Source organism: Crocodylus siamensis, chromosome 1 (assembly GCF_052110815.1).
Source record: "Crocodylus siamensis isolate JL-2025a chromosome 1, ASM5211081v1, whole genome shotgun sequence".
Lineage (NCBI taxonomy): Eukaryota > Metazoa > Chordata > Crocodylia > Crocodylidae > Crocodylus > Crocodylus siamensis.
The window spans coordinates 90,758,642-90,777,479 of NC_143395.1; the positions used below are offsets into that span (position 1 = coordinate 90,758,642).

The 18,838-nt window shown below is 41.5% G+C and overlaps 1 protein-coding gene across 1 annotated transcript in view; it reads right to left on the reverse strand.

Annotated features, from left to right (window-relative positions):
- Positions 1-1,750: 1,750 nt before the first annotated feature.
- The window catches only part of REV3L (REV3 like, DNA directed polymerase zeta catalytic subunit), a 209,912-nt gene continuing 192,824 nt past the window's right edge, over positions 1,751-18,838 (reverse strand). The window contains exons 27-32 of the mRNA XM_090038057.1: positions 17,183-17,297; positions 15,273-15,410; positions 11,630-11,820; positions 10,231-10,477; positions 8,019-8,228; positions 1,751-2,896 (exon numbers count right to left, since the gene is read on the reverse strand). Coding sequence (XP_089894183.1) covers positions 2,756-2,896; positions 8,019-8,228; positions 10,231-10,477; positions 11,630-11,820; positions 15,273-15,410; positions 17,183-17,297 — 1,042 coding nt within the window. The 3' untranslated portion in view covers positions 1,751-2,755. The remainder of the gene's footprint in view (positions 2,897-8,018; positions 8,229-10,230; positions 10,478-11,629; positions 11,821-15,272; positions 15,411-17,182; positions 17,298-18,838) is intronic.

Genomic DNA, 18,838 nt, shown 5'->3' on the forward strand with positions numbered 1-18,838 from the left:
AAGTCACAGCCCCTTAACTTGTTCACCAGTATGGGGTGGGATACAGTATCAAAGGCCTTCCTGAAGTCCAAGTATACGACATCCACCCCTCCTCCTGCGTCGAGGCGTTTTGTAACCTGGTCATAAAAAGAGACTAGATTGGTCAGGCACGATCTGCCTGCCACGAACCCGTGCTGGTTTCCCCTCAGCATAACTTGCCCTGCTGGGCTCTCACAAATGTGAGCCTTGATAATTTTTTCAAAGACTTTGCCAAGGATGGAGGTGAGACTAACTGGCCTATAGTTGCCCGGGTCCTCCTTCCTCCCCTTCTTGAAAATGGGAACCACATTGGCCCTTTTCCAGTCCTCCAGGACTTGACCCGTGCGCCACGAGCGTTCAAATATTCCCGCCAGTGGCTCTGCAATGATGTCGGCCAGTGCCTTCAGTACCCTCAGATGGAGCTCATCTGGGCCTGCCGACTTAAAGGCATCCAGTTCTTCCAAGTGACCCTGCACCACCTCAGGGTCCATGCATGGAAGTCTGGTGCCTTGCTGCTGCCTCCCTACACTCCCAGTGAGAGACTTGTCATGCCTCTCGCTTAGGAACACTGAGGCGAAGAACTCGTTGAGGAGTTCAGCCTTGTCCCCTCTGTCCGTCACCAATTGTTTCTGCCCATTTTTAGACACGATAGGATGTTAACTCCTTATGTACAAAAGTATTCAGTGCAGTAGGTCCTCAGAGGAATATGAACAATAATTATTTTTGAACAGTCTCCTTCAGTTGCCTGGAATAAACAGCTCAAAAGTTTGCAGATGACCCAAAAATGGTTGGGCTTGGTCAGTCATGAAGGCTGGATTGCTTGGGAAGGGAATAATTTGAAGGTTAATTTAGCGATGGTAAAAAGACAAGGATCAGATGAGGCAGGCTGTGCTTATAATGTGAGAGTTTTCCAGAATGCATTGACACTGGAGAGGATGTGCGTGTGTAGCATTAGATAACTAGTTGAGCCTGCCCTGCTGTTACTAAAGGGTGAACATGATCCTTGAATGTACAGAGGACTATCAAACTGAAACAGACATTAAGGTCCCTGGCGCACATTCATTTCATGGGAAGGGGGAGCAGATCAGACTTTTTTTTTTTTTTTTGAGCTAGCAAACAGAGTAAATATATTGTCACCAGGTTGTAAGGATGGTTGCCAGAGCCTTGAGTGCTGGTGGGGCGAGGAGAGTACAGAACCCTGGAATTCTGAAGGACCTATGGATCCCCTGGCCCTGGGAATACATAACAGGATGTGAAGTCTTCAGATTAATACCTCACTTCAGAACATCCCTTTTAGGAGCACTTTTGTCCACTTTTGGAATGCTTTAAAAGATGCGCATCTTGGCTCAGCTGGTGCCTTGAAACACTTCAAAATCATTTGAAACCACTTCAAGTAAGATCTCCCCTGAGAATTTCACCAGGTTCTGCTTTGTAGAAGCTCTCCATCTGCAATGCTTGTGGAGAGTGAAGTCTAACAGCGGATTTTGCTAACAGTCTTTTTCCCCACCCTCAAGTTTTCAGCTGAAGTGGCTAAATTAATAAAATGGAGGGCACTGTTCTGTGGGACGGTTAGAGTGATATGTGGGAATGTTTACCGTATGAAGTGGTGGTATAACTTCTGAACCTATCAATGCCTATTTGGCTAGTTAACTTGACTTTCTGAAGGGAGCACATACTCTTAAAACAAAGTAATGACTTGGACTACAACCTTAAGTTTAAAACTGCATATAGATTTACCATATCTCATATTTTATTCAATTTAATATGGTTTCCATTATTAACTTCTAAAACAAAATGATTTCCAGTTTAGAAAACAATGCACTGACCACATAATTCCTTTTTTGTTTTATACAGTTATACAAATATTCTAAATACACATTTTGTCAAGATGATGGCAAATAAGATTTAACTGTACAGTACATAAGGAAAGAAAATATTTTAAGCATATTTAGAAGCAATAGAAATGTCTATACAAAACAAGCAAAAATGGAATAAATTTTTTTATATTTAAAGTATTGCAACAGTCCCACAGGTTTGTAACAAAAATGTCTTTGCACAGTTCCTCACAATGCCCCATTAATAGCTAAAGCAAGACAGCAATTTATAGAAAATAATGTTTCAAAATGCTACACATGATACTACTGTTTGCACAGTCTGATCAAAATAACAAATCTACTTGGAATCAAGCAAAACTGAGGAGGAAATATACCAACCAACTTTAAAATTATCTGTATAAAATTCATTGCACATTATTTTACTCAGTTGTTTGAAAAGTAAAAAAGTGTATTTACAAAATATTTCGCAGACAAAATTATAAAGTGAATGGATAATATCTCTATAACACGTCTTGATACTGACAGTTCAAGAACACACACTAATGGTTTTATCGTTTCAAGAGGTTTTCAGTGCTTCTTCCACAGCAGCCTACTGGGAAGTAAACTTGACTTCTACTTTGAAATGGATTTACAAGATGTTACACACAGCGATTTCAACATCCGCATTATAAAACAGTATGTTAAAAAGGTGAAAGGAAGAAGAAATTTGTACATCTTAAAAAGTGAGCTATTCATAGATCAACAAGTGGATTTTTAAATGTTCGTCATTTTTCAGATAGGAAACCAACAGTTACAATGAAAATCTTGGACTAGATGAAAATTGAAAAAGCACCATGCATGATAGTCTTAGTGTGGTAAACACTGAAAAAAAATAGCACCTGAAATCTTGTAACACAGATCATTTAAAACTGGTCAAGTAGTTGGCGGAGATACGGTGCCTTTGATAGCTCTCGGCTTACTCTGGATAACTTGAAAAGTACTGGACAGTTCAGAGAAACACACTGGATCTGTCGGTCAAAGCAACCGGTACAGTTCTTGCATATCTAGATATTGAAAAACACAAACAGTTTCAGTAAAATTAATGGAAGACTAAAGTCGAGCACAAATAAGACTCATTTGAGCCACACACAGCTTTCCTTTAATTGAACTTGGTTCTGCTTAGAGCTGAGAATCCTATTAGTAGTACTTCAGGAGTGGCAGACCTGAGCATCCCCACAATGCCCTCCAACCCTGACACAGAGGTGAAGAGCAATTCAGTCTCTGAGCTGCAATGGCCTGTGTCACCTTGTGAGAGGTCTGAGATATGATCATCATCCGTGGTGACCTGGACTGAAACCAACATCTTACACAGTTCACCCTCAGTCTCATTTCTTAAATTCTACTGCCATCTGGTGGCAGTTAGGAGAAGTCAGCCAACCCATTATAGATTAATTTAAATAGCAATATTGAAAATCAAAGTTGTTTCAGACTATTATCTTATGGTCTATTCTTTCTAATGATTTGGTGCTAGAATTACCAATGTTACTGGGAGAGGAGCAAATTTTTTTGTGGGTAATACTTCTACACAAATCCTTGTCTCCTAGTTCTGAACCATGACAACTACATCAATATGCCAGTGTTACTGGGGATGTTTAATTGTACAAAACTATAGCAAAAGGGACAAGTAGCTTAGATGCAGCCTTGTGATTTATTGCTTTCATCACAATTCTTAAAATTTCAGTCATTTTCTTTCACTTGCTCCTTCAAGATATCTTCAAGAGGCCCCAAACTTTGTAAAAGGGAAACTCCACAACCCTCCTTTTACATGTTAGTTTGATCTTCCATGCTGCATTTTTATTTCCACGTTTTCCTGACATTTTTTCATTCAGCACCATTTATATTCTGCAGCTCCTTCCCTTTCTGAAAATCTACCTCTGTTCTTGATCTGCAGCATTGTCAAGACCCAGCATTAAAAAAAACCCATGAGCCATACATCCCACAAAAGTCACTGGATGTTAAAAGACAAAACAAAACACTGGGTTATTTGACTTTTGAGCCTCTAAGGATTCATGATTTCCAACTTTTCTCCACAAACATCATAGTAACTCTTCTTGTGTAATCAGGGGATTTGAGGAACTGGGGCTTAAAAACACCACCACATTTTATAGGACTTGCAATAACTGCAAGAGTTGGCAAAACTGGGTCCTGTGTAAATGATATGTTTCTTGGTTCCAAATTCTCATAAGAATCAGTGAGGACTGTTGCTTACAGGAAATAGTGAAAGCTTTATTTTCACTCAATCCTGTTAGAATTATTTAAGCAGAAAGCAAGCAACAGCCCAGTGTGTGCAGGTGCTTACTTGAGGAACTGAAGCTGAAGAACTAGCAAAGAACTCAGTATGTGCAGGTAAAGGCACACTGGCTGTAATGTGTGATTCACACAACTGCATCTCCTGCTCTGCCACACGTGCATGGCAGAAGGTGTGGGATAGCACATTACAGCTAATCATGTCTTACTGCCCGCGTACGGATAGCCTGATCCTGGGCTCCCACTGAATTGGCAAGAATCAGGCACCCATGGCTGGGAACCCCCTTTCTGAGGGGGTCTCTCAGCTGCGGGGGTCATGGGCAGCTGGCACCCAGAGACCCTGCAGCTGACAGGACTCTGGGTTCTGGCTGAACTTCATGGGCAGCTGAGATCCAGAATCCCTTCAGGTGCAGGACACTCAGTCTTGGCTACATGTGAGGTGCAGCCAGGACCAAGAGCTCTGTGTGGGTCCCCACGTTCATATACATTCAAGCTTTAGGGATGCAGCAGCTGTGATCCTTGGGGCTTGCATGCCTCTGGTCAGGAACCCTGTTAACCAACAGGTCTCCCAGCCACAACCCTGTTATATGTGCAAATTAAAGCTCAATAGCAGCCAACTATAAAGTTAATACACATTTTTGAGGTCTAACTTTACAACTGGTTGGAGCTTTTTATCATGTGATAGCTACTTTTTGTGTGTAGCTGGTCCCAAGTTAATTGTGCAATTAACAAGTTAATTGAGTGATACTTGTAATGTATGGGGGGGGGGCATAAATTAGAGAGAAGTAGGGGTGGAAAGGACCTCCAGAAGTCATCCAGTCCAGTCCTTAGATATGTGATTGCAACAAAACCAGAGTTAAAAAACAGAAAATCAGGGCATAAATTATTACTGGCCTGGCTGAGCTGCATGCAAGGATGACCCTCTTAATAACACTGAAGACACTGGTACAGAGAATGCCCACAGTTCATGTTCTGTTGCATCATGGAACTTCATAGTTCAAGAAAGCCCTTTTAGCAGCAGATGAAAAAAGCAAAAGCAGAATAAAAGTGGGTGGGGACAGGGATCCCTGCGAGTCCTCTTGCATTTTCAAGTGGTGGGAGAGAAGCGCATGTACATATCCAGGCAGAATGCTTACACTGGTCTGGAGCAACAGGTACATTTTTGCATAAGTAAAACCTTTAAGCTCTGGGGCTCAGCCACCAAGGAAATGCAGCATATGCCCCTTTGCTTCTTTTGTCCCAGAACCAGAACAAACAGCAGCAGGCAGGGAAAGAGGAAAGGAATTTCCACATCTTGGTTGCACAACATGTAAGAAAAGCACTTGAAAACATTTTTCAAATGGCAGCAAGGGGGCACAGACAAAACCTCAAGAACCACAGCCAATGAGACGTCACATAACAGGAATGTTCCTAACCCTTCCATTTGGTTTTGAAGGTGACTCACCCAATCAATTCTCCATCTCCTGACAAGTGCGGATTGCACATGGCAATTTTAATATAAAGATTATATGTTATAAAATACCACCATTTGAGAGTGCGCACATTTCCCTTAAGAGAGCCATATTTATCATTCAGCTAGTTCTATCCTGCTCAGCGTATACAGTTTAAATCTAAATTGCTCATGCCCTCTATCAAGCAGCAATAGGTTAATTATAATGGTTATACATTTAGCACACGTTAATGAATAAGTTTTGCAGGTTTGGAATCCTTTCAGCTCAGGGGACTTAGCTGTTAACACAAGAAACGAGGTTCCCACTTCCACCAGATTTACAATACAATTGTTTCCAGGGCACACTAAGGGAAAGCTACTGCTGGCTCAAAAGACAATCAATACGTTGTAACCAGGTGGTCAGAATGGTCCAGAATTTGACCTATCATTTAACAATGGATCAAAATGCTGTGACAAATGATGCCTCCAAGGCTTCTATAGCAACTGCTCACAGGCCGATTGTTACAGAACTGGAAATGTGCGAGTGGGCATGAGTGCATACGAGTCAAATGCAGTATTTAGCACTTGGTGGTTAGCTTAGACAGAGGCTGCTGCTCTGAATGACCATTTAAGAGATTGGGGCTCTCTTTCTAGCCCCATGGGTTAAGAGCACAAGTGGAACATGCAAGCAAGTAAGTTTTGTGCTTCCCAGGCTCCTGGGGCAGCATTAACAAGGCTATGAGAGCAATGGCAACTGCAATTAAAGGAAACTACAGCCGCAGAAACAACCAGCTCTGAAACGCATGGAACAAATTTACCCTGCATTTTCTTGAACTAATATTATATTAATTTTAATAGATTTGACTCCTCGCGCAGGCAAGTTCTACAATGCCTCCCAAAATTAAAGGTGAGCTCAATGCTATCCCTCCCCCTCTTTCCTCCATATTTTAATCAGGGTTTTACGTATCAACTCTCCTGGGGTTATCAGGAAAAGTCTGACAGAAGAAGAAGGTTTTACATTTCATTCTAAGGCTCAGATTTGTGATCACTTCTGGCTCTTCTTGGAGTGCAAGTTCTACTTTGTTGGACTTGGCATTGAGCATGCTCTACCCCTGTACACCTGGGTCATGATTACAATAGCCACAGTAGCTGCACTACTTTAAATCAACAAAGCTAGAACAGTCTTGATGGGGGGAGCTTGTGCCACAGGCTAAAACAGCAATCAGCTGCCGCCTGGGGTGAGGACAGTGAACAATGGTTTAAAAGCTTCTGCAAAGCTCTGGCACACTCAAGAAGCTATAAACACAATATGTATATGCATTTTATTTGTAATCGTTTTACGTCTGAAACAAACTTTGGATGTGAAGGAAAAATGCAGAGTTTGACAGGCTGTACTGGCCACCTTTCTTCATTTATAGCAGGGCAGTCCCACTGGCAGCCTGTAGGACAAATGCAGTCCCTGGCAAATTGAACCATGGTTCCTGGTCTGGGTGCTGTTCACCTCTTTGCTCTCTTGCTGCTGCCACCGGAGTGTCCAGCCTCTCTCCCAAGCCCCCTCCAGCTTCTGCTGCCTACTGCTGCCTCTGGGGGCAGGGCAGGGTGGGACTGAGCAGCCTGTAGTGCTGAGGGAGTCTGTGGCTGGAGGTAATGGATGGGACATGGAAATCTTGCATGGCATCTGCGCCAGTGCAAATCATCAGGAATTGCCCATGGTGTGGTGGCATTGCCCAATGTGTGCAAGCTTGCATGGGGCTGCTTGGCATGGCACATCTACATTGTGGGCGGGTGAATGTGTGTAGTGGGGGAGGGAACCTTGTATGGCACATACGGCACATGGTGCACGTTTGGGAGGCCTGCAGCCCCTGACCACTCAAAAGCTGAACAGCCCTAATTCCTGTATTCAGAATTGCCCAGTTACATGTTTAATATAGTCTCTGCTCTTTCTTTAGGTGCATATTGTTTTTCTAGCACATGAACACTTCCTGTTACTACCTGAATCAAAACTGGAACATCATCAGTTATTCTGGCATAAAATGCTGTTGTCTTTTGGGATGAGTTTCTAGAACTTTTGCCATTTTCACAACAAATGAATTCCACAGTAGCATTCATGCTCCTGTGGTAGGAGACGGGGAGAACAGAGAAAAAAAGTCTTTTTGTTCTGTGCTGAGTGCTTTAGTGTTTGGATACCATGGTAAGACATGTGATACAAAACCTTAGATAAAGATACAGGAAGACATCACAAAGTCTGACACAGCTGGATTACTCTTTCTATTCCATTCAGTTTTAGAAGCAAGAATTTTTAAATATAAAACTACCCTCACTAATATACTGTCCTGTGGTCTTTTATACCATTGGGAGAAGGTTCAGCCACCTTACAAATGATATGTCCTTGCACTGCAGACAGCTGACTAAATCAAACAGACAGAAGGTCGTGTCAGTTTTAGTCTTACCGTGACCAGTTGTTCCTGTTTACGTTCCAGCTCTCGGATTTCTTGGTTGAGAATCACTGCCACATGTTGTGGTTGGCTTCTGCATTTACTACAGATCCCATGCTGGGTAAGCTCATCACACACAGGGCAGTGCAAGGTAGTGAAATACTGGGAGATTGTGCTTTTTCGGACTTCCAGCTCATTACGGGCAGTAGAGGTTGCTTTCTGGATCTATAAAAAAAAAAAAAAAAAAAAAAAAAAAAGAGGAGGAAGTCAAGGGGCCAGCTTTATTTATGCATACACCATTTGTCATATATATTTTTAACTAATATAAATAGAATCAGGCCTGCAGAAGTTGCACTCATATACATTCACTGACAAGAATTCCAAGCAAGTCTCTCACTAAGTGTATGACTTTCCCTTAAGTGATTCAGTATGTGTTAAACTGTATACACAGAGACCACCCACATGCTGTTAGCAGTTTCACAGCCATGCTCAGCATGAGGAAGGGACCAAACAGCAGAAGAAAGAAGCAATAACAGAGTCATATACTAGGTATATTCCTGGATAAGAGCAGCTCATTTTGTAAACTGGGCTCCCTGAAACTTTTTCCTTAGCTGCTGGTCTGCCTTGTGTCCGTGTATACCTATGGCTGCAGATCCAATTGTCTTTGCCATTTCACATATTAGAGGCAGATTTTAATACCCATATTCAACACATTAACCCCCCCCCCAAATCTGTAAGCCGTTACTCCCAATTCCTGCCTCTCGCTCACCAAAAACTATTTCCAATTATTTACACAATTTCTATCCCTGCATGTTTCTTTTGTATTCACTGCTGGTTGTAGCCTTCCCGGGGTGGGGGGTGGGGGAGGCGGGGCACTGAAATAAAATCAGCTTGGGCCTCAACAAAGATGTCAGGTTGATTCAAACATCAAGACTGTCACCTAACCCTGGCAGAATTTGCTTCCTACTACTCTAGCCCCTCTACCTGGCTGCTACTACAAATCACATCCCTTGTGCTATTACTTACTATGAAACTGGGAGGCTCTCAAGAACTGGCTATCTAGTACTGACAGTGGTGGGTTGGGAAGAGTGTGTATGAATGAGCCTTCTAGTTCCCTCAGCAATATACTGAAAAAATGTCACAGTTTTGAAGTTGGTAGTCATGGCGATATCTGGTGTACACAACAAGGGCTGGAGGCACCAAGCCTCAGAGAAGAGTGAAGAGCAGCCCGTTGTTGCAGCCTTTTCAGGACCTCCCAGTATTGTGGAACCATGAGTTCTACTGCAGCTATCTGCTGTAGGCATCAGCTTGCAGATTTCACAATGAATTGGTCAGCATGTGGGAAAAACAGAACTGAAAGTAATCGGGGATAAGGTAAAGGCCTTGGATGGAAAGAAAGTGAGAGGTAACTGGCAAGTACAGTTGGTACAGATGTTATTAGCAAAAACAGCCATCACTGCTTTATTAAATTATTAAAACGATTAAATAATTTTAATTATTAAATGATGATTAAACTATCAATAAAACATTAATGAGATCTGATGCTGTTTTCATAAGTAAGGATAACCTAACTTCTTGTTATAAGCCTGATGTTTTATCCTGCCTTTCAGCAAAACCAAAAGCAATCCACCTGACCATTAATCTATTACATTAAATTTATTCCTCTAAAATTTGGAATGCAAGTCACTTTGTAGACGTTAACATTAAAATTTTCCCTGGCATTCATTTTTTCAAAAACTGTCCTGCAGCATTTGTATGTCATTTCTTCTACAGACATTGACATAGAAGTTTGATGTAGAATTATCAAACTTTATTTTTCCCAAGTGTCCCTAACGAGTTCCAGGGCCTTTTAAAGGCTTTGAGTTGATGCAAAATGGGAGTTAATAGAGTTTGTAAAAGTGCTATAAACAAAAATGTATAATCATATTTGTGTGTGTGTGCGCGCGCACATGCACACACACGTGTTTAATTGAAAACAAACACTGAAGTATAGTGACCAGGGAAACATAACTGGTGATCAGTACTGATTTCGCAGAGAACCTGTTGTTACAAAATGAAAAATCTTGTAGAGAAGGCTGGGTAATTTAGTTTATACCTTCAGACAATGAATATTGTCTTGTAAAATGACTAGCACTTGTTACTTCACATAAACATTACTGTTTTTAAGATAGAATAATCTAAGTGAGTACCATGCAGATACGCTGCAAGTATCATTTGACATGCTTACCCTTGGCAGTTCATGATACCAGCTGAACACATCTATGCCAATCAGCGAGAAGATTCTAGCTAAAGGTGGAAGAATTTGTTTGGTGATATAGTAAGTAGCATTCAGCCTCAGGTTGGGATCTTGTAGGACTTCAATGGGCCGTCTCACCAGTTGTATAAGTGGCAATCCAGGCATGCCATACACAATGACATAAGGTACTCTTTCCCCAGCTCGTGGCTCAGAGCGTCGGTCATAAGCAAGCATCCTCCTGTTTAAAAATACTGTCTTAAAACATACTCTAAAATGAATTATTAGCAAGTGAAATGACTATAAACTAACTGCTCCCACCTGAAGGTCCTATTAATGATTTTAAAGCCTGAAATCCGTATCTAACATGCACACGTCCACACACAACCTTCATCTTGAAGACAGAAGTGTGCCCTACACAGAATGCAGACTATGCTCCATCTTTCCTATATGGCCACATGTAGTCACCTTTTTGCTACTTTTTGTTTAAAAGGAACACTTTAAAAAAGAGCAGCCCCACTATAATAGAATGAAGACACATGTCCAGAGTGCAAAGGACTTTACATTCTTCAACTAAAAACAAGGTTCGATCATTGTCAGTCATTTAAATCTTTGAGAAAAGATATGGCACTTATTTTAAGACAGTGATTTTCAACTGTTATGGTATACAATATTAAACACTCTTAGGTATATACTCACATAAACATGCTTCACAAGATAAACCTAGAGATTTCAAACAGGAATCCATAGCATCAAAAACATTCCGATTTGCTACGACCTGAGTTCTTTGCAACAGAAGAACTGCTCTATTATTTTTCCATAGTTAAAAGAAACCAGTGAAGGCTAAGGGCTGGCATTTTCTGAGGGGTGCTTTGGGTCTAAAATTCAGCTTTAAGAAATTCTGTATTGTGCAAGGACACAAATTAGGTGACTGGCAAAATCTGTTGAATCAATTTGCATATACACTATAACAGACAAAAAAAACCCCAGCATGAAACATGCACTACTGGTAAACAGATTCATTCTTTAATATCACACACTGTGGCTGAAGTACTGTTTAACAGCATTAAAATGCAAGAATCTGCTAGTAATATTTATCTATAAAATGATACTTAGTGCAAGTGAGAGGCCAGATAGTCTTAGAGATTGAAGTCCTTTATATAAAGTGCAGGAAAAGTATAAGCAGTAACAGCAGAGGGTTCATTACATTGTCATGACACTAGACCTTGTTTTTGACCTCCAGGAAAGTCTCTCTTTCCAGGAATAAAGAAGCATTTGGAATTCCATAACCCATCTGCCCTCTGGGGAGGTGAGGAGATCCTCAACCCGTGTTAATGGAATAGTTGCCTGGTAAGTAAATTCATAAATCAGAGCTTTAGATACTTCACATTACCTTGTGATTTCTAGGGCTGGCACACAGGCTCCTGGTCTGTAAGCAAAACTCCCTCTGTATTCTTTTGCAAAGATAAAGTCTTGTATACTGGCTTTCCCTTCTAGTAACTTCAGGCATTGATTCTGAACATATTGTTTGATTTGACTTATGTCACGAGTTTCAAATAGCAGCTTGATAGAACGCTCAAGTATCTTAAAAAAAAAAAAAAGAACTTATAAAAATCTCATTCAAAATTGGAAAAGGAGTTTAAATTCTAGTAGGATATAGTCTGCATTTAAATATAAATAAATTAATGTTTTTGAAGTTATTCTGTAAATGTAAGCATGTATGAGATGTGTTGCTCTCAGTAGAGACTTTCGAATCATTCTTTTCTTACTGTTTCTATTTTGCAAAATAAAGAAAAACTTTAAACACTGTGTATGAAAGATGTACAAAAAACTGACTGTAACTACTGCTTAACAAAGGGGGTTTTTAAAAAATCTAAAATAGACTATTACCTAACATCCTTCACTAACCTCCTCTCCACAAAGATGTTCACATGAAGACATTACGAAAAAAGCTAATCAGCTTGAAAGAACTACAGCAGCACTCTAGGTGGAAGAGTCATTGGGTGTTTTGTAATGGTAACACTGGCTACTAGCTACTTGGGGCATCTTTACACATGCATTGGGGTGGAGAGGGGGTACTTTAATTAGAGCAGCTCTGATACCATTATCCTTCTTTGACAAAGAACTTGTCCTACTGGATACGGGGGAAACAAGCAGATATGACAGATCTTGAGTTTAGTGCAAGGCTTCTAATAGTCTCATAAACAAGTTAGAGTTATGATCTATGTACAACCATCATCAGGTGGGCATACAACATCTCTCAAAGAGAAGCATCAATGAACAGCTCCTTGTCAAGCTGAGAGGGTACCTCCACTAGTGTTTTGTACAGGTCCATCTCGGCCTCAAGCTATATTCAATATTTTCATTACCATTGTAGAGGACACTTACAGAATTTGTGCTTGGCACCAAGAGTTTTGGAGTGCTGGATCAGAATTCAAAATGACTGTGACAAATTGGAGAGCAGGTCTTAAAAACCAACAACATTAGGTATATAATGTGTAAAGTCACTATACTTTGGAAGGAGAAACTGATTGTACAAATTACAAAACAGGGACTATCTGGTGGGGCAGCTGTATGGCAGGAAAGGATCTGAGGATTATAAACTGAGCCAACACTTTGATGCTCTTGTAAGAGCAAATCTCATTTTGAGATGCATTTACAGGAGTGCTGAATATACAACAAACATGTAAGTATTCTGCTCAACTTAGTACTGGTGAGGTCTCAGCTGGAGTACTATGCTTAGTTTTGGCACCACACTTTAAAGAAAGGTATAGACAAACTGGAAAGAGGTCAGGGAAGAGCCATTTGAATGGCAGGAGGCTTTTAAAACATGATCTATCAAGACAAGTTGAAGGGATTGGGTTTATTGTCTTCCAATATGTAAAAGGCTGTGAAACACTGATCAATTCTCCACAGCCATTCAGGGAAGGACAAGAAGAGTATGGCCATATGATCAATTTGCCATGCTATAAGTTGGTAGTTACTGTGTCCCTGCTTTGTGTCAGTGGCTCCACAGTACCCATCCATATGCATGCATTTCTCTCACTTTCTGCAGGGTAAGGGCAAGCACGTAGGCTGTAATTGCAAAGCAGATGGCCTGGAAAAGCTGTGTCCCTAATATCCTATTGAAAAAAAAAACAGCTTAATTTGCAACAGTAAAGTTTTTAATTGGATATTAAGGAAAATGTTCTAGCTGTAAGAGTGGGAAAACACTGGAGCAAGCTACTTAGGAAGCTTGTAAAACACCCCTCCTTGGAAACTTTGAGGAACAAGCGAGACATGTTTCTTAGGGATGCGCTAGGTAAAACTGGATCCTGCCTCTGTGCAGGGGTAGAAAGGATGATCTCTTGAGGTCCTGTCCAGCCCTGTATTTCTATAGCAGTGGCTTCAAAGGGGGACAGGTAGTGTAAGGAAATTGTTATGCTGCAGCAGTAACAAGTGATACAAGTGAGTGAAACTGCCCCAACTTTGACTCCTGATGAAGCAGGGTTTAAAGTCAGAGCAGTTTTGCTATACTTGTATCACTACAGGCTCATGCAGCCTGTTCTTAAGTAGTAGCTCCACCACCTGAGGGTGCTCCACATCTTCTTTTGCCCATACCTATGCTTCTATGCTAGGCAAATACATTATACCAACAACTGCTTCAGTTTATCTGAGGTGAACAATTTTTCCAGATGTATTGGGAGAAAGTAAAAAGCCATCTTCTGCAAAGAAGAGAATTAACTATCACTTAGGCCAGGGGTACTCAATCCCTGGCCCCTGGGACAGATTAAGCTGCTGGCACATGAAGCTCCCCAAGGCTCTGAAAATTTGGTGGCAGGGGAATGGTGGCACTACTTCCCAGCTGCCAAACTGCTGGATCTGTAGGCAGCCCTGGGCTTTATGTGCTCCTTCAGGCACCTAACCCCAGTGTGCACAGCCAGTGTCAGGCCTAAGGGCCTAAGCCTGGCACACTAAGGTAGCATCGCACCTCAGGACCAATCCCAGCCATGTGCGAATGAGAGGGGGTGGTGTGGGGCCTCAGGGCCTGATCCATATGCAATTCACAGTGCCTTGGCTGGCCCCTGTGCACGGGGCTTGATCTGGCCCTGTGCTGCTCATCTGGCCCATGGGACCCAAAGCTTGAGCACCACTGACTTAGTATGCTATTGCCGTGGAACAGAAAATAACTCCCAAACTAACAAATGCAAAAAGACAGTTTGGATTTAATCAAAAGTAGCTTAACAGAAGACTAACAAAGAAGCTCATGGGGTACTGGGCCATGTTAGAGAGATTCTAGTGGCAGCTGCTACGTATCATTGCTCTATCAACCTTGTATCATTTTTACCTCTTGTGTTTATACTCTCTCCTCTGCCTGACATTTTTCAACTATTGAAGAGATTTTTTTTTTGGAATGAGACAGAACATTCTTTTGCCAACTTGTCTGAATCACTACAGATGAAACAAGTCAGAGGTAAAAACAAAACAAAAAAAGAACATGTAGCTGGGACAACTGACTGAGGCAAACACTTCAGCTTTTTAGGAAGAATTTGTTCTTGATTTGACTAGGCACAAAAGATTTTTTTAAGTCAAGTTCAAAATGCACAATTAAGGAAGCATAGATTCTACATGAATTATTGGGCACAGGGAAAACTGTAGTTGACAGGGATACCTTTAGGTAGTGGAATTCCCTGAGAAGTACCAAGTACTTGAAGAAAATGGACGGAGACCCAGGGTGGGCATTCTGTAGAGTTTGTATAGCGTTGAAGGAAGGGTCCTGTGTTCTCCAAAGAGTAAATGCACTGAATAAATTAGGGGGTGGAATGACTGCCAGATGGTAGACTGGGAATTGGCAGGACCCTGTCATACCATGCGATACCCTCAGTGAAAAAAGCCTGATCTCAAATTACTAATGCTGGGGGAAAAGGTAGGAAAAACCTCAAACAGAGGGGCTCTCTCTAGACTTAAATATTATTTGGAGGCAGCACTGTATAAAAATGTAAAAGAACTAGTTAAGCATATTTCATTAACTTAAAAGATTATGCATGTTGTCTTACCTTGGAAACAGCAGGACAGGAATCTCTTCGGACTGTTTCTATACCTTTTGCATCAAATACTGGGTCCTTTTGGTCCAGTGTTTCATACATATAACCCACATACCTCTTCTTGGTTTGCAAGACACATGGCAAATAGACCTGTTGAATTAAGAAAAAAGCTAGCACCTTTGATGTGAATTTACTAGCAACGTAAGATTGAATTCTCAGAGAATTTGCAAAGAGTTATTTATTTTTATTCCTTTTTCACCCTTTGTCTTGTCACAAAAATAAACAAAAATAAATTAAAGGTCTGCAAAGAAAGCGGATTAGGAGAGCGTCATTGCTTAACTGTAGTCACCCTGTTAGACCTAGGAAGATACTGCAACATGTGATATGCCTTCTGAGAACCCTGCAATATTCAGGGAGATAGTAACACACTGTAACAGAGGTATTCTTCATTATTAATTGCCTTACTTTTCTGGACTGTAACCAGACCCTCTTTTGATATAATTGTACACTTAATTTAACAAAGTTAGCTTTAAACATCAAATGGAAGAAAAATCTTTCAGCAACAGCGAAGATCTTTAGTTGGTGTAACTTTTAAAATGTGAATGCACGAGAATAAGGCACTTCCGCAATAACTAAACTTTCACTAGCTGTTCCTCTGGGATGCAGTATATTATTTGGAGTCACGCTTTTTCCAGGAACCCATTCTCTGTGGGTGGCTTTGGGTTGTTATTCTGTATGCTTATTTTTTGTATTCAATAGAGGTAAGTTTTCAAAAGGTCTTTAAACACTTGTTAAATAACGATCACTGCATTGATAGCCATTCCTCCCTTTAAAAAAAGAAAAAAAAGAATCCAACTTGCTGCAAAGAGAATTTCAGAGACTGAGGGTGAAGTAAGAACTGAACCTTTTGCAAATGTCCCCAGTCACTGGTTTACAACTTGTCGCAGGTCAGAGGTGTCCATGTGTACAGTGCCCTAGTGTTCCAGGTAGAGCAGTAGAGCACTTTTTAGGCAATGAAGTGCTGTAGCTCCAACACCAGGGAATGGGAGTGAGCACCCATCCTAGTAAGTAGAGGGGAAGAGGAGTGCTTGCACCTGTGCTTTGGAGGTCCCAGGGGACAGGTGACCTGTGGCAGGGTATTTTTCACTTTTCTTCTCTCCCCTTTCTCCTCAACATGAGTCCAATAAAATTCAGTAGCCTGCAGTTAACTGAGGTCTGCAGTGTGCTTGCCTGGCTTGGGGTGGCTGGAAGGGGGTGGGAGGTGGGAGTGTCTTTTGGGTTTCCAGGGGCTGGGGATGGGGCATGATGAGGGGTTACAGTCAAGTAGGGAGCAAGTTGTTAGAGGTAAGCCTTTATTGAATAAGCAGTGTAAAGGAAGAGTTAAAAAGTGCCAAAAAGAGGTGGGGAGGGAGTAGGAAGGGGCAGTGACTATGTACCCAAGTATCCAGTTGCAGAACTGGGGATGAAGAACAATGCAGTGTGGGATGCCTGGAGGACCAGATCTGTGTCACTTAATGCTTGGAGTTCACATACAACACTGAACCAGTGCACTTTAAACCAGTTCAAAAGAGTACCAGATTTTCCAGTTAGACTTGTGAACCATTTCAAGTGACTTCAAACCAGTTTTAAGATTTTGCATATCTATCCATTTCAGTTTTAAAACCCACTTAAGCTAGTCTCTTAAGTATTAATGTGTGTCTATGCCCTGACTGTTGCATCTAGGAAGAAAGACCATCTGTTGTCCTAATGTAAAAGTGGGAAATGCTCTTGTTTCCTTTGCAAACTTCCTCTGACAAGTCTAAGGAAACCAAGGTCATAAGTTTTAAGCAACATATGGTTCAGATAAATCATCAACAGACCAATGCGTTTGAAGGAACAACATGTTCTAGCCATATATTTAGAATAAAATGTTTTTCCTTTACCTTTTCAAACTTCAATTTTACTGGTTTGGGGTTTGTAGCTGTTACAGCTTCAGCAATTTCTTGACCAATCTTAAAAGACTGTTCCTTAGTGGCTCCTTTCAACAGTACAAACATGCTAGAATATAAGAAGTAGAAACAGGAAATAAGGATACTGATACTTCAAAATCTCTCTTGGAATGGGACATCTACAGTAAATCTGTCAATATCTTTTTGCATGGAAAACAGGATTACCAAATTTCTAGATTGCTGGTTGTTCTACTCACTGAAATATAGTGCCCCAGCCACTTTTTCAGTTGCCTCTACCAATTCAATTTGCATTCTGGGTCTCTCTCTGAAGTTACTTCTGTATTTCTGGTTTGCTTACAAGTAGCCCAAACCCTGGTACTTGTGGTGATGCTATCAACAGCCTTAGTATTGGAATGCTTGGTGTAGGGAAAGACCCTCTCAGTACTGGAGAGCAGCACAGTCTTTGCTATTGGAATAGATCCTCAGTGCTTACTCTGCTTTCAGTATCATGGGATTGGTAAGGAATCCTGAGGAAGAGAGATTCTTGGCAGGGGCTAGCTGGTTGGGATTTCAAGGACTACCACTGCTCACTATTGCTGCAGAAGCAGTCCTCTTTGTTGTCCCTGCCTGAGTTCTGTGGCTGTTAAGTGGTGCTATGCAATGCAACCCGGGAGTGTGGTATGGTTTTCTGACTAAATGGGGTTCACCACATGAGAAAGGAGATGTGTTTCTCCATTGTGTTCAACATCACTTGCATGGTTCTAGCATCTGTTGTCACAGCAACAGTACTGTGATTAAGAGTTCCCAGGGAATGAAAATTTCACAAATCTTAAGGATAAAAGTGGGACATGCATGCAGTTTTCCAGAAACAACAAATTAATCACACTTACATCTGCTCAAATGCCTTTGCAGAAACCAAAGAGAGTTAAAGACTCTGCTGTAAATTTTGCATAGAAGACTATCCAACTGGTGGCCTTCAGACTGCATGTGGCCCCCAAGAGGTTAATTTGCAGCCCTCAGGCCCTGTCCCCCTCCCCCCACCACAACTGATTTCTTGCTGTTGCCACCAAAGTCCATGGGGGGACAGGGTGGCATGGTGCATCCTTGCAGGAGCTTGTGGTTGGGGGCTGGGGAGACCCAGGGACTTTGCACAGTGTGGGGGTGCTGGTATGGCACAGTGTGGTGTGGAAGTGCCAACACAGTTCAGTGGGAGGAGGAAAGGGAAGCAGGGGACTCGCATACAGTGTGGTGTACAGCTCACGCAGCACTTAGCTTGGGAGCCATGTGATCCTTATGCTATGGGGCCAGGGGACTTGTGGTCCCCAGCTGCTCCAAAGTTGGAGAGCCCTGCCTTAATGGTTACTATTGCTGAGCTGATCATCAGCACCACAGAGGAGGAGTGGCAATTAAATACTTTTTGGTAGACCAGGGTCCACAAATGTTGAAAGCATTATCACTTTTAACATGAACAAAGTTCAGGACCAAAAATATGTCACAATTTTATGAAAGGGAAGCTCTCCGGTTCCCTCTCTATAAAACGATCATGATACTTGGGCGTTTTGGGAGATTTAATAATGACTGGTTCTTTACCAAAAGTTAATCAGAAGGATTGCTTAACCATAGCTATCTGCATAATTTACTGTAGAATAG